At 48.4% G+C, this 15,032-nt stretch overlaps 1 protein-coding gene across 4 annotated transcripts in view; it reads right to left on the minus strand.

The window, feature by feature from the left end:
* Positions 1-1,590: 1,590 nt before the first annotated feature.
* Positions 1,591-15,032, minus strand: part of LOC142902263 (LIM homeobox transcription factor 1-beta) — a 55,886-nt gene continuing 42,444 nt past the window's right edge. For all 4 annotated transcript variants that reach the window (XM_076047180.1, XM_076047178.1, XM_076047179.1 and 1 more), the window contains 6 exons: positions 12,434-12,666; positions 8,318-8,493; positions 7,738-7,815; positions 7,225-7,291; positions 4,226-4,387; positions 1,591-2,957 (listed from right to left, as the gene is read on the minus strand). In XM_076047180.1, the coding sequence (XP_075903295.1) occupies positions 2,800-2,957; positions 4,226-4,387; positions 7,225-7,291; positions 7,738-7,815; positions 8,318-8,493; positions 12,434-12,666 (874 nt within the window). In that variant the 3' untranslated portion in view covers positions 1,591-2,799. The remainder of the gene's footprint in view (positions 2,958-4,225; positions 4,388-7,224; positions 7,292-7,737; positions 7,816-8,317; positions 8,494-12,433; positions 12,667-15,032) is intronic.

A 15,032-nucleotide genomic window follows, 5' to 3' on the forward strand; every position in this document is an offset into this window, starting at 1 on the left:
TTCCCCGACCTCACCCCTCACAACATGTTCCTGCTGCAGCGTCCCCGACGAACAGAATGTGCTTGCGGTGCAGTGAGTGCACGGGCGGAGCGAGACGGCCGCGCGAAAAACAGAGCCGCCGCCGTTTCTTTATATCCCACGTGAACGGGGCGAAGTTGTTAATGTTTTTTTTTTTACTGTAAGCAAAAAAAAAAAAAAAAAAAAAAAAAAATCAGAGCGGCAAGTAAACGTTGCGCTCGTCGGCACGTCCTTTGATGACGACACTGAGATTCCCTCCTCGCGAAGGCAATTATCAGGTCTGCGGGTTTGACCACAGACACGACGTGTTGGATGGAGATACTTGCATAACGACTTTGGCGGAGCGACAAAAAAATAAAAAAGAAGAAAAAAAAAAAGTGGTGGATAGTTTGGAATCCTCAGCCGGCACTTGGCTTGTCGCCGCCGCTGAATTAGTCGCTCTCCTTTTATCTCCAATAAACTCTGCTCGGGGAACGATTTTGCGAGTCTCCGCCACCAGGTTTGTAGCCGTAAAAGCGCTCCGCCTTCCCGCCAATAATGACTCCTCTCCCTGGCTATTGTGTGGGATTCGAGGCCGTCGAGGCTCTGATACTCCATTAGGAGTGATAACGCGGCGATATTGACAACATAAATTTCAGGAGAATTTACACAATTAATCCTCAGTGACTAAACCGTGTTCACCAGGCAACACCCACGTGATTGGCGTCAGCCTGGTGTTTAGCCAGCATAAATCCATTTGTGAGACTGATCGCTATTCGCAACATTCCACAGCCCAGGTCATTTGTATCTAGGAATAATATCATGTATCTTGGAAAAATAACAGATACATGTCGAAATATTGGGGGGAAAAAACAGCAAAGATTGACATGTTTTAATTATAAATCCTCTTGAACACCTCTGTTCCAGGCAGGCAGCTTAGTGTGGTGCCTTTCTTTCTTTCTTTCTTTCTTTCTTACTATGGCCACTGTGTTGAAAACAGCGCCAGCTAAAACTGAGTCGTTCCATTTTTCAGCTTGGGAAAAGCCCTGAAATATACAATCATCGGCCACTCTCTTTGGTAGAATATTCATTTGCGCGTTAACGCTAACAGCTCATCGGCCAATCACACGGCATCTGAGCATTGGCGAAGATGGTTTACTGAAGTTCACAGCGAGCATCAGCACGGGGAGGAAAAAGGGGATTTAAGCGACTTTGAACACGGCATGGTTGTTGTTGGTGCCAGACGGGCTGGTCTCAGTATTTCACAAACTGCTGATCCGCTGGGATTTTCCACACACAGCCATCTCTGGGATTTAGAGAGAACGGTCCTAAAAAAAAGAGAAAATATCAAGCGAGCAGCCGCAGTGGTGGTAGGAGAGCACAACGGAGACAACAGTACCTCTGATTACAACTACGGCCTGCAGAGTAACATCTCTTGAGGCACAAGAGTTCCAACCTTGCAGTATACTGCATTCGCAGTTTCCTGTTTTTGGGGGTCGTCCAAGCAATGCAGTGCTGCTTCTCAGGGCACGTTTGCACTTGGACGGCTGAACGCTACCATGTGGACGGTCACTGAAGGAGATTTATTTCACGTTATCAGGAGAAAGACATTGTTTATTCATCAAACCAGTCAACTTTGGTCAATTAGCAACTTCAACAATTTTTTTTTTTTTTAGAATGTACGTATGACAATGACAACAGAAGGTTTACGGTCTGTACCAAATAAATAGCAACATCGCTCATTTACAGCTTGGCTGGAGAAAAAAAACAAAAAAACAAACATAAAATAAAAAACCTATTCAAAACAAAAGGGTTTAATCTTCATATTCAAAAAGCTTACGGATGAGTCGTGATACTCATGAACTCACTAATTGCTGAACACAAAAAATGCTCTCCTTTTTAAATAAAGCTTTTCAGTTTTAATATGCACCTTCAAGAGCCTGTTATAGTTAAATAAATAGAATGCTTTCCATTTTTAACATGCACATCCAATTTGCCCAGGGAGAGTATTTACACTTCACTGCTCGTCTGCTCTGCTTTTTTTTTTTTTTTTTACTTTACTTTTTTTTTGTTTTTCTTTTCTACTGCTTTTAACTGCACCTCCTCCTCTACACAATTCTTCCTCGCCGCAAACTCTCTCATACATACACGTAATGTACAGTCACGCTTGCAGACATGCTGCACCTATTCACTATGAACACAATATATCTAAACCTATTGAAAAGTGATCAAAATGCTAACGGTGAAGAACATGGAGATCCGCGTAGTGTAAAGGAGAAAACAGTCCCGATGCCCGCATCCTCGCCGGCGGCGGTGGGCGGGGCCTTACCAAGAAAAAAAAAAAAAAGGCTTTAGTTTACAGTTGATCATGCACTGTATAAACAAACTGCGTCATTTGGTCGGAGGGTGTGTCATAAGTGGCTTCTAACTGCTTTTCTTTGAGTCGGCGAAGGACAGAGTAGCATCTCCTGCGACACACACGCAAATCCCACCAGATAATCTCTAACAATGGTTATCAAGTCTTTGTTCCCCTACAGGATTCTGCCGGTCCTACAACAAGTGGTTCCAATTTTTTTTTTGTCGCTTTTTTTTTTGTTCTCACTATCTTTGTGTAAGCTTGAGCACGCGGCCGGCGAGCTTCTCGGCGGCGGTGCCGTCCGTCGTTCTGCCTGCGGGCCACGGGTTGGCGGTGGTGGTTGAGGGGGGAGGGCGGGGTCCAGGGGTTAGGGGGGGAGTGGGGTGGGGGGGTGGAGTTCTCGTTTATAACCGGCGTCGACCTCGTCGCTCCCTCGAGTCCTTCTTTCACGACGCAAAGTAAGAGTTCTGCATGGAGTAGAGGCGGTCGATGGGGTTTCCCACGCGGGCCTGCAGGGAGCCCACGTCCGACGAGGCCATGAAGCAGTCGCTGAGGCTGGTGAGCGACGTGTCGCTGTCGATGTCGTGGAAGGCCGAGTCGTTGCCTGCGGAGAGAGATGGGACAGGACAGGACAAGGCTGTCAGGGCTTGGCTTGTGTGGTGGTGGTGGTGGTGGTGGTGGTGGTGGGAGGCGGCGCCTCCTGCTGGCCTCACAACTTCAGATTTACTGCAGCGCTGGGAAATTATCGCGGCTAATAGTCACTCTGAGATACGGCTGTTGTGTGTCATCACAACTGGGAAGAGCCGTTGCGTTGCTTACGATCAGGAGCCGGCGTTTTGTTGTTTTGTTTTTTTTTGTTTGTTTTCTTTTGCTGCCCTCGCCGGGACAATTGTGCACGGCGAGGCGGCATGTAAACAAGGAGCAACCCCCCCCACCCTCCCCACCCACACACACACACACACACACACACACACACACACACACACACACACACACACACACACACACACACACACAGAAAGATCTGGTTAATAGCGAGCGTTTCTGCCTTTCATAAAAACCCCAACATGTTATTTCTCTGGAGGGAATAGTTAACTTTATTACACTCTGGATCTTAATGATAGTGTTGCACAAAATGGGGACAGTGATTTGAGACACATCTTTTAATGCCTTGCCAATATTGTTTCTTTTCCCCGAACCAAAGGAGAGTGATGAGACCGGGGACTTGGGCTCCGACTACCGTGAAGAGCTAAATGGGAGGCAAATTATAAAGAAGTTATGAACTTCGGGAAAACGGTCCCTGCGGGGCTTGTTGAGGACATCGCTCGGAAATGTGTTATTCCCGGGTTTCATCTGGCGGACGAAACAACGCCTGAGTGACTGATGTTCCTCCGCCGGCCATTTTGCATTTTGTTTGGCGTCTTTAATTCGAGGCCCGCGTCGCCGGGAAAAGCTCGGAGACTTGTCGTCGTCTCGCTTCTCGATTCGCAAAAACCAACGCAAAAAAGAAAAAACCCTCGGTCGCCGCTTCGGGCTGCGCTCTCGCCTGGAGCTGTCCCCACGCACAACACGCGCCTCAAGCAGGGACAAGAGGACTCAGAGCTAAAGCGATGCTACTTGGATGGAAATGAACTTCAAAACAAGCACAAAAAAAAAAAATCATTCTGTTGAGTTCCACTTGGGGAGCAAAAGCAGCTCATTTGTCTTTGCGAGCTGCTAATATCAGATTGAGGGGGATGGGAGGGGCCAGCGGCCAGAACACGTGTCCCACACTGGGGAGCTGGGAGGTTGATCAAGGGACAGGCGTGTGTGCGTGTGTGTGTGTGTGTGTGTGTGTTGTTTTACGGCAGGGCTGAGCCGGTGGAAGCTCACCATATGGGTTCATGTGGTCCCCGGGCATCTGTGGGGGGGTGAGCCCCTGCTGGAACGGGTCCGTGCTGTAACCGTTCTGATCCATGGCGACCAGCTGCTGCTGCGGCGGCGCCAGCGGTGTGAAGGAGTTCATCATGCCCTCCATCCGATTGGACATCACCTCTGGAAACAACACAGGAATTGACGGTGTCAGCGCTGAGAGTGAAGGCGCGGGGAGGAACCGCGACCACGTTAAGTGGTGAAACGTGGTGGAACAGAGAACAAAGGAAGCTAAGGCTAATTGCTAATTAAAAAAACGGGAGGTGCGGCCGTCTTATTCCGCGACTGAACGCGACGATTCGAGTTCCCACAGCTTCCCCTCAACACACGCACACACACACACACACACACACACACACACACACACACGCACTCACGCAAGTGAAAACACTGCATTAAATATAGATTAAGCCTCCAAGCAGAGCGACGTAGGCTGCCCACCTAATGCAGAAGTTCATCTTAATCTGCACTATTCGTTATATGCAGCAAGAGGCCACTCCATAGATGTTAATTAAAAACTGAAAAAAAAAATAAAAAATGGACCCATGCTTGACTTAATTTATTGCCTCGGTTATCGGCTGAAAAATGATGAAGTGTAAGTTGCAGGCTGTGAGCAAATATTGGGCTCGAGCAAAGACGCTAAGAACTAATGTTAGCGTACTTGTAGCCGCCCGCCTGTGCCTCGTATTGTGGATTTTTAGGGTATTGGATTTAAGTCACACAACTTTTAAACAGCTAATTTGTTTCATCCATATCACATTTTTTTTTTCCTTTGGGCAAATGTCAGCAAAGACGGATTGCGATACTACAAACATTAGCTTAGCCTGTATGCTAGTGTTTCTTGTTTTGGGATTAGACAAATTCGCTGTTCTCACATAGCCACCCACTCTTATAGTGTTTTAAAGCCCCCCCAAGCCCCCCTTTGCGTTAATATTTTATCAGCTTCTAAGTATTCGTCCTTTCATTCAGGAAGAGTGAAGAGCAAAAAAAGGGGGCCGGCCACGGCTTATTAAGCTTGTGTCGATTTTTGTGACAGTTGCCTCTGACCAGTGCAGCCACCTATACATAAATCACCCCTGGCTCGTGCACCTTGACTCACGCTGGCATGAAACGTCGAGTATCAGGTAAATCTCCCTTTTGAAAAAAAGGGGGAAGATAAGCGGGTGGAATCAAGCGGAGCCACGCTGGGGGAGAATAATATTAGTTTTTCCATGGAAACTTACAGTAGTCCTTCCTGTGGCTTCTCCCATAATTCTCTTCACAAACACTGCTCTCCACGCTGACGTCACACACAACTCTTGCGGCTCCGTCGCTCCAGCCCATCCCCCACCCCCGACCGAGCACTTTTCCTTTGCAGTGGCTTTTGCGAGAATGACGCCTCAACATTCACTGCGCTTGGCCTCCACACAACAAAGTGCATTTGGTTGTTTTTAAACTCGACTGCCGCCCGCTTGTGCTGCAACTTGTTTGTTTCCCGTTGTAGTAACTTAAGACTAGCAGCCTAAGAAAAGCTACGATGGATGGCTCCACACTAGTTTGATGTTATTTTGATACCCTGTTCACGCGTTCACGTGGACCACTGGAGCAGAGGGAACACCTCGTTGATCATAGAACGATGGCTTTGCTTCAAAGACTGTCGATTTGTTAAAGTCTTTCGTTTGGCACCTCTTTTTTTTGTCAATGGAGTGGGTTCTTCTTGTTCCTGAGAGCTTTATTTTGAAGAGTAATGCAAAGTGGTGGCACTTTCTGTGACATCGCTACTACTCGTTCAGTCCAGCCCAGGAGCGCAAAATGTACAGGAAATCTAGAAAACTTTAGGTTCACTAACATTCGACAACATTGAGAAGAAATAAGAAAAATTGTGATCTGAAACTTTTACATGGCAATTAAGGACATCTTCCTTAATCAATAAAGTATATCAGCATTATATTCTATTCTATTCTATTTGCTGACAGAAACAAAAACCTTTGAGGGAAAACTAAACATGGATGTTTGTATATTATGGGATAAAAGATTTTTTTTTTTTTTTTTTTCAGAAATAAGATCAGCTCACAGCTGCTCATCCTTTTGGGAATTACAAAGATCATATTATGTCCACAAAAAGAGTTTTTTTTTTTTTTGTCCAACCAACAGGTTGAAACTGACACAATCAGGCGACAGCGGTCCAAACAAGAATCCTACAGAGATAAAAAATCATTCTGTTTAAGAGGCCTAGCAAAGAAGCTGGTTGCAGCGGGAAGACAACACGGGAAGGGTGTGTCAGGGCCGCAGAGAAAAGTTTGGATTTTACATGCCGGAGCAGCATTATGATTCAACACTTTACTGCTTGTGACATTGGCAGAAGAAACAACTTGTGTTTCTGGTTAAAAACAAAAAAAAAACAAATAAAACAACAAAAAAAAAGCGAAATAAAACAAAACGCTTCAAATCTCTGCAGGGACACCATGAGCAGCAGAGCTCCCGCGGCCATTTACACACCATATTATGTCAACACGAAAGCGGCGGGATTAGAAACACTGGAATTCCCCTTTAATACACTTCTGGAGGGGATCTTTAAATTATCCACTTGAGGGGCCACGAGCTATGAGCGCTGCGTGTCTCCACACCTCACCTGCGGGTGAGTTTGAGTGCGCGTGGGTGTGTGTGGGCGTTTGCCTCGCGCTCGGCTCCGACCGGCGCTGGCTAGCTAGGTTAGCTAGCCAGCTAACCTGTGACGTCACCGCGTCCCTCACGAAAACAAGTTGGAAAGGCCGACTTCGCATTCTTGCAGCGGTACGTTAAAAAAGTTTGACGGCGTCCGTGGCCGTGTTGAACAACGACGACGATTTAAAAAAAAAAATGCACCCCTTCCCAAGAGAAAGAGAGAGGGAGAGAGAGAGGGAGAGAGAGAGAGAGAGACAGAGAGAGAGAGAGAGAGAGAGAGAGAGAGCTTCCCATTGGCTGCGTGTGCGCCGTCGTACCTTGGCCGAGTCTCTGAGAGTTCTGTTGTTCCTGTTGCTGCTGCTGTCGTCTTGCCAACTTCTTCATCTGAAACCGAGGAGTCGAGACTTGTGAGAAAAAAAAAAGGGGGGGGGGGGGAGAAAAAAAAAAAAAAAAAAAAAAACACCTAAAACTAACATGCGCTCTTTTAATTTAAAAAGGATGCTCCTCGCGGTTTCACCCCGGAGTGAACCGCAACCAAATCTCCGTCCCAGCGCACTCCATCGTCCACTATCAAAGGTTCCTCTCCTCAGATAGCGATCAGGAGAGAGAGAGAGAGGAGGGCGTAGACGTTTAATGCAAGGGGACGAGTGAGATTTGCAACTCCTTTTTCTTTTCTTTTTTTTTTTCCTCCTCTTCTTCTTCTTTTTTTTAAAACCCTCCTTGGAGGAATGCGGCGATAAGTTTTAGCACACGTCGCAGCGCTGATTTATTGCGCGGCCTGATGGAGCGAAGCTGTTGCTTTTTGAGACGGCGCCGCCGCTTGTTCTCACCTTGGCTCTCTGGTTCTGGAACCACACCTGCACCACCCGCACGCTCAGCCCCGTCTCGGCGGCCAGCGTCTCCCTCACCTGAAAGCATGCGGAAACAGAATTTTCAGAATTTTCACATTTATTTATTTAGCTATTTACCCCCCCCCCCCCCACCCGCCGTCCCCAGCACGCTGAAGTACTTTGCCTCCCTCTTGCATTTTTCCAACAGGCAGCCGCTGGCCCCCTTTGATTTTTCCAGGCTCTTATTTTTTCTTTTTTTTCTTTCGGACCCTCTTCGCCTCTTCGCCTCTTCAAAGCCTTGGCCCCGGTTCAGGCCTGTTTTTAGGGCCCCGGCTAACGGAGGCGGCTCTGCTATCTCAGTATGACATTGGCTGCAGACGGACGGCGTTACACCAGGCTGCCTCGGTTAACACAGACCAGAGCGCCCGCTCTCCCCCCCTCCCACTTCAAAGCGCCTTCAAAAGCGGGTAGGCTTTTTTTTTTAATTTGTGAATTTTATTCCTGAGAACTACTGTTGCCCCACCCCCCTCTCTCGGTTAGCGTGCGCTCCGAGAGCGAAGGCGTTGGCCGGCGGTCGTACCTTCCTGCAGGGCTTGGAGGAGACCTCGAAGGAGGCCTTGAAGGCTCGTCTCTGCTGGGTGGTCAGGATGGTCCGCGGCCTCTTGGGCCTCCGGGGGTCCTTCCCGTCGTCCCCCTTGCCCGGGCCTCCGATGCCCTTCTCGGGCTTGATGTCCAGCTCCTCGTCGTCGCTCTTCTCTGCAGGGGGGGGGGGGGGCGAGAAGGTTCGGAGGCGGCTTTAACGTCGACGCACACACGAGCCACTACCAGCCCCGCTAATATACATTCAAGTCGATATGAATATTGTAATAATTTGATGATTTTTTTTTTTAATATACATATTTATATTTATATACGTCATATGCTTGTGCTTATCTTTCAATATTTAAATTGTGTATCTATCCATCCATTCATCTTCTATACCCGCTTATTCCTATTCAGGGTCACGGGGGTCAGCTGGAGCGTGAAGGCAGGGTGACACCCTGGACAAGTCGCCAGTTCATCGCAGGGCCACATAGAAACAGACAACCATTCACACTCACATGCACACCTACGGACAATTTAGAATGTTCAGTCGACCTCACGTGCATGTTTTTGGAGTGTGGGAGGAAGCCGGAGAACCCGGAGAGAACCCACGCAGGCACATGCAAACTCCACACAGAAAGGTCCCAGGCCCGGGCATCGAACCCACGACCTTCTTGCTGTGAGGCGGCAGCGCTAACCACTGCGTTGTGTATCTATATACAGTGTATCTACATTGACATATGACGAGAGCTTTTGTATGATTTGGTTGTTCATCCTGCAACCACTCTGACCGCTTCCGTCCCTTTCTCTCAATTTCTACATTTTCCGCGTTTCCTTTGGACCCCAACCAGTCCTAGCAGACGACCCGCGGCCCTCTGAAGTCTGGATCTGCTCCAGGTTTCCTCCCACAGGGGAGCTTCTCCTTGGCCACCGTCGCACCTCGCCGCTCCAAGACGGTCCCAGTTGCTTTTCCTTCTGAACGTACGAAGCGCTCTGGATGAGATTTAGCGCCGCGCAAATAAAAAGTTGATTGATGGATTGACTGACGCACAGAGCGCCGAAATTGCGTTTTCTCGACGGCAAACAGCGCAGCGCAAAGTACAAAGAAAGTAGAAGCGAGCGGAGTCGAGGCGGCCGCTGCAACATTCGCGGCCGAAGACGGATGATTTTTTTTTTTTTTTTTTTTTTTCCTGTCCTCTTGCACGGGCGTAATCAAAGCAGACACATGTGTTTTTGATACTTTGTTATCAATTTATTACCGAAGGAAACGGACACATGTACGACGGGGCTTACTGGAAGCTGGGGGTGAAATATGGGCATTTGTCATGGAGCGGGACGCCGCGTCACGGGGAAATTTATGGCGCTCAGCTTTGTCCGATTTACACTAAATCAATCTCTGATAAGGCTGCTGCTGCATCGAGGGCAACACGGAAAAGGAAACACGAGTTCACGTGGGGGAAATGCGTCTGTCCGTGACACGGAGCGAGCGCTTTTGTACAGACGCTCGCCGTCAGCCTGCGCTTGCTGCTGTCGCCGGGTAGTTTTCTCCTACATGTAATCATCTTTTAGATATTGCTGTTCGGCAGGAAATGCCTTTCAGTTTGGTTGATCGCCTGCTGCTTGTAGCCGTAATGCGAACTGCACGCGCACACACACACACACACACACACACACACACACACACACACACACACACACACACACACACATTGGTTCTGGAGAAATATCCCAGTTAAACTTGAAGCTTGAAACAAAAAAAATCCATGGTCTCCTTTCAGTGAATTGGTTTAACAATGGGTTTTGGTTTGACAACATCGTTAGCATTAGCAGTGCAGGCGTCATTTGTGAACTTTGTTTCACCCGGTGCAAAGGCGCTCTGTGGCCGATGAACGCATTGATTGCGTTACATATGACACTGAAGCAGCTGATATGCAACGATATTGCAATATGTAGAATATCTCACTTTTTTTTTTTTGACAGGATGAGACACAACCAGATGCAATATAGGTTGAGACTGTTGAAACTATTGTAAGTGTTTTGGTCCTCAAATTAAGTTTTATTTCACTGCTTTCCGGCAGCATCATAAAATCTAATTCTGACAGAGAAATGAAGGCGTCTGTATACGTTACTAAAAAAAACAAACATCAAATGCGTTTTTTTGCAGCCTAAAATTCATTCACCAAACTCATATTTCACAGTCATTATAAAATAAAATACAAGCTCATAAGCACATCCCTACACCAATAATATAACAACCCCCCCCCTATCAAAATAAATTCAGAATAATAAAACAGAATGTAAAGCAGTGCTGCTCCTGATGAATCCTGATGATCTCCAACCGTGCGGGACGCCGTCCTGTCGGTGTCTCCCGTTATCTGATATGTATCTACGTTTCTCCACCAAAAAAACAAAACAAAAAACCAAAACCTAAAAAAAAAAACTACATTTCATCCGTCACATGTCGAGGTTAACCTCTGTTCATGTCAACATTCCCCTCCCGCTCCCGGAGCCCGGAGACGGCTCACAAAAGACATGCCTGTGCGATGCGGCGGCGGGACACAAGCGGCGCGAGGAGGAGGAGGAGGAGGAGGACGCCGCCGAGCAAATATTCCCAGAAGTTGACAAAAGTTGACACAGGCACAGATGTATTTGACAAATTCCCGCCTCCCCTTCACGCCCCCCACCACCCCACCCCCCACCCCCCTTGCTTTTGTGCATGTCTAAATGTGAGCCAGATGGTAGCGAACAGCGAAGGCTTGGCGAGGTGCCTCATTGTGTGCGGAGGCTGCAGACGAGAGGAACACTCGAGCTGATAAGAGCGCGAGGAGCAGAAAGGCCCCAAATCCCTCCGTCACTCACCGTGATACAGTGATTTCATTCTTTCCAGCACCGCCGCGCCTGCCCACGCACCCCAGAGCCATTAATACTGCGCCGGCTTGGCTCGGCCCCGCTTCCACTTCCTACTGTATCACAAACCTGCGACTCCCCCCCTTCTTCACCTCCCCCACTCCAATTAGAGCACCGTCCTCTGTTGAAACACTGCGGCCGCGGAATTTTGAGATTCGGAATTTTTTGTGCGAGGACGACCAGAGTGGAAGCAGAGTGGTGTAGTGCAGGGTGCACGAGAGCGTACGGAGTGCACCCACTTTATCTTTCAGTCAGTATTGCCTATACCCACTTCTGAATCCCCTATAATATGCATAATTTAGTGGTGGTTTTCCAATTTTCTTTCACAGGATGGTGAGGGCATGACTCGCCCAACAGTGTTGGCCAGTACTAGCTGCGTTTGCTGATTAGATTGGTTACATTTAGGCATGACGAAGACTGATGAGCCAATCAGAGGCAGAGTAGGGTGGGTGATGCTTGGGAAGGGTTAGGTTAGGGTTAAGGATGGGCTAGGGTTAGGGTTATGATTACAGTTGGGTTAAGTTAGGGTTGCAAAGAAACTACTGGCCTATGGGCGAGGGTTAGGATTACGGTTGGGTGAGGTTAGGGTTGGGGTTGGGCTAGGGTTAAGTTAAGTTAGGTTAGGTTAGGGTTGGGTTAGGGTTTCAAAGAAACTACTGGCCGATGGGTTAGATGGGTTGAATTAGGTTAGGTTAGGGTAAGTTTTGGGTTGGGTCAGGGTTGGGTTAAATTAGGTCAAGTTAGGGTTGCAAGGAAACTACAGGTCTATGTGGAATAGTGGCAAGGTAAGAGAGCAGTCATCCAATTTTCAGGCGGGGACGGATAAAAAAAGAAGGAATGATTCACTTAGAATGCATAATGATGTCATTGTCTTCCACTTGTCTGTGGGGCAGAGCGTAAATTCAATAGAGCAGTCTTACACAGCACTGTTTATAATCATTGTGTTTATCATTTGCTTCATGCGCTGCTTAAAAAAAAGGGGGCACGGATCAAGAGTGGACCCACTTCTCCAGGCACCACCACACCACTGTTTCAACACATCTCTCGCGCTTTTGGGCACCTCTGGAAAGGAGCCAGACGGAGTTTCCTTCCAGCCGTGCGGCGGCGGGACGGCGCTCAAAGAATGCAGCACCCGGGTGCCACATGATGGTCGCACGGCGGTGCCGTCCTCGCGGCGGTGCGAGAGGTCGCGGCGGCGAGCTCTCACCTGAGTCCGAGTCGTCCGGGCTGACCGAGCTCAGCAGGTCCTTCTCGCGCTCGTAGTCGATCTTGCACAGCAGCTGGCCCTCCTTCAGCACAAACTCGTCGCCCTTCCTCAGCTGCCGGTCGCACACGCAGCAGCAGAAGCAGTTGAGGTGGTAGACGCACTCCAGGGCGCGCATGACGAACTCCGTCGGGGCGATCTTCTCCGTGCAGCCGCTGCACTTTGTTGCGAAGAGCCTGAGGGAGGAGAATCGCTAAGGATTAGGATTGAAACGATTAAACCAATAAAAATCACTTCAAGAAAAATAAAAGATGCGTCGAAAAACTCTCGTGCTCCTTTTTCTGGAATGCGATGAAAAAGGATAATGTGGGGATTAGCAGGATTAGCACGTCGCATCGAGCTGCTTCATACGGCGCGCTAACTGTAAATGTCAAACACAGCAAGCTAAACATTGTCTTGAGGAAATGACAATCTTGCTCGCGATTTCTTTGAATTGCCGTTTTCACTGATTGGTGACACATTACATCCAACAGGCTGAGCTGGAATTCAGTTGAATTCACTGCATAGCGTCGCTGCTGTATTTGGCCCCGGTGAACTGAACATCTGATAAGGTGACAGCACACATCCCAACAGGTGACACGAGGGAAAAAAAAATAATAAACCCTTCATCATTTCAATACACCCTGAGGTCTGGCAGGCGCAACCTCGGGCGACAGAAACGCTAGCTCATCTGCGAGGGCCGACGCGACGCAGCCTCTCATGAAGGGCCGTGTACCTCCACACTGTCATTCACTGTGCGCGTCCACCAGAATCCCACCACCACCACCACCCCAGTCTGTGATTGGCTCTGGTCCTGAGCGACCAGTGCCTATTTTTTATTTATTTATTTATTTATTTTTTTACTTGACTCGCTCGACAATTGTTTTCGATTATGAATCCAGTCGTCTTGCTCACGCTCCAGGAATTGGGAGTTCGGGGGAGGGGTGGCGGGGGGGAGGAGGTTGGATCCTCCTCCTCCTCCTCCTCCTCCTCCTCCTCCTTCAGCAACAGCTCATTTGTTACGATTACCGGGGTGGAACCGATCCTGCGTCCGTTTAGCCTGAGCTCAGTCGTGGGCAAGATGCAAGAAACCCTCCCCCCCAACCCCCCCCACAAAAGCTCGGGCCGTGAGTGTCCTACAGTCCTCCTCCCGATCCCAATCAAAAACCTCCGCTGACACTTTTTAACACATTTCCTTTCATATCCACGCTGCTCTGTATGCATCAGATACCATATCAGGGGGCCACTCCCCCCCCCGCTCTTCATATTTCATCTTGCCGCCTAATATCGCGTCGCCATTGTGCAACGGCCTCCGCCCGCTGTCTTCTTTTATTTCCCCCCTCTCAGAAGGATGTTTGCATTGTTTTATTGGGCGACTGAGAGGCATTTAATTCCTGCGTCGCGCCTTTTTTTTTTTTTTTTTTTTCTCTCTCCCTCCGAAGGAGCCACATCAAATGAGGCGAGGAGGCAAGAGAGTGCGGTCGATCTCGTCCAGCCGTAAAGCTGGATTTATTAGTGGCCTCTTTGTTTGCCCCGGCGTGGAAGACAGCTGGCAGCCGCCTATCTATTTGTGTCGAACATCTATTTCATTGTGCGCGGCGGCCGGGGAGGCAGCGAGAGAAGCAATCGCCCGCCGGCCCGGGACAGGGATGAGCGATAGTGATGAATATAATGTGTAAATATGAGCGGAGGGAAACCAAAGGGTGGTTTTGTTATGGTAATGTTGTTATAGGTGCTGATTGAGTAGTGATATGCTGCGTGTGCGTGTGTGTGTGTGTGTGTGTGTGTGTGAGCAGCTGCGTGCATTGCCGGAGACAAGACGAGCACGTTTCATTAAATAACTGCTTCACTTGCGTCCGTCGGATGCACATCAGGAGAGCACGTTGCGATGTTAATTACATCCCATCAATTGATTGGCCGGTTATCCCAGTTTTTTTTTTTTTTGTTCCCTAATTCTAATTAAAATCGCCGCGTTGGCAGAGCAGCCATTGGTCCAGTTTTCTCTTTTATCCATCAAGGCAGCTGAGGAGGAGGTGGAGGGGGGGAAAAAAACAACAAAAAAAAAAAACAACAAAGATATCAGAAACTGGCCCTTGCAGAGTTCAGCGAAGCCTTTAATCTTTCATTTATTACAATAAGTTAAGAAGATTATTATTCAACTATGGAAAAGAAAGAGAAAAAAAACCTGGAGCGTAATCCCTTTGAAAAAGAAAAGTTTGGCGTGTTTCTCAAACGGGCGGCTTTCTGCTGCGAGTGACCTGCCAACCTGGATCTGTCTTCTAAACAGACGTCCAACTTTAAGACGCTGAAAACAAAAGGCAAGAACAACAAACGAGGGAGGGGGTGGAGGAGAAGGGGAAATCTCGCTCAACCCTCTTTGAGCGCCGGTAGAAAAAAAAAAGAAAAAAAGAAAAAAAAAAGAATATTCAGGGACTTGGTGGTAGATTTTGGAGGGTTTAGCGCGTTACATGCTGGGATCGGGGCTAGAAAGAGGTGATGAATCTGTCAAGGCCGCTCCTCGGCGCCGGCTCTCGTGTTTAGCTAATGATCGGCGGCTTAGGCG

This window comes from Nelusetta ayraudi, unplaced genomic scaffold (assembly GCF_046127955.1).
Source record: "Nelusetta ayraudi isolate G7.1 ecotype Tasmania unplaced genomic scaffold, CSIRO-AGI_Nayr_v1 ptg000092l, whole genome shotgun sequence".
Lineage (NCBI taxonomy): Eukaryota > Metazoa > Chordata > Actinopteri > Tetraodontiformes > Monacanthidae > Nelusetta > Nelusetta ayraudi.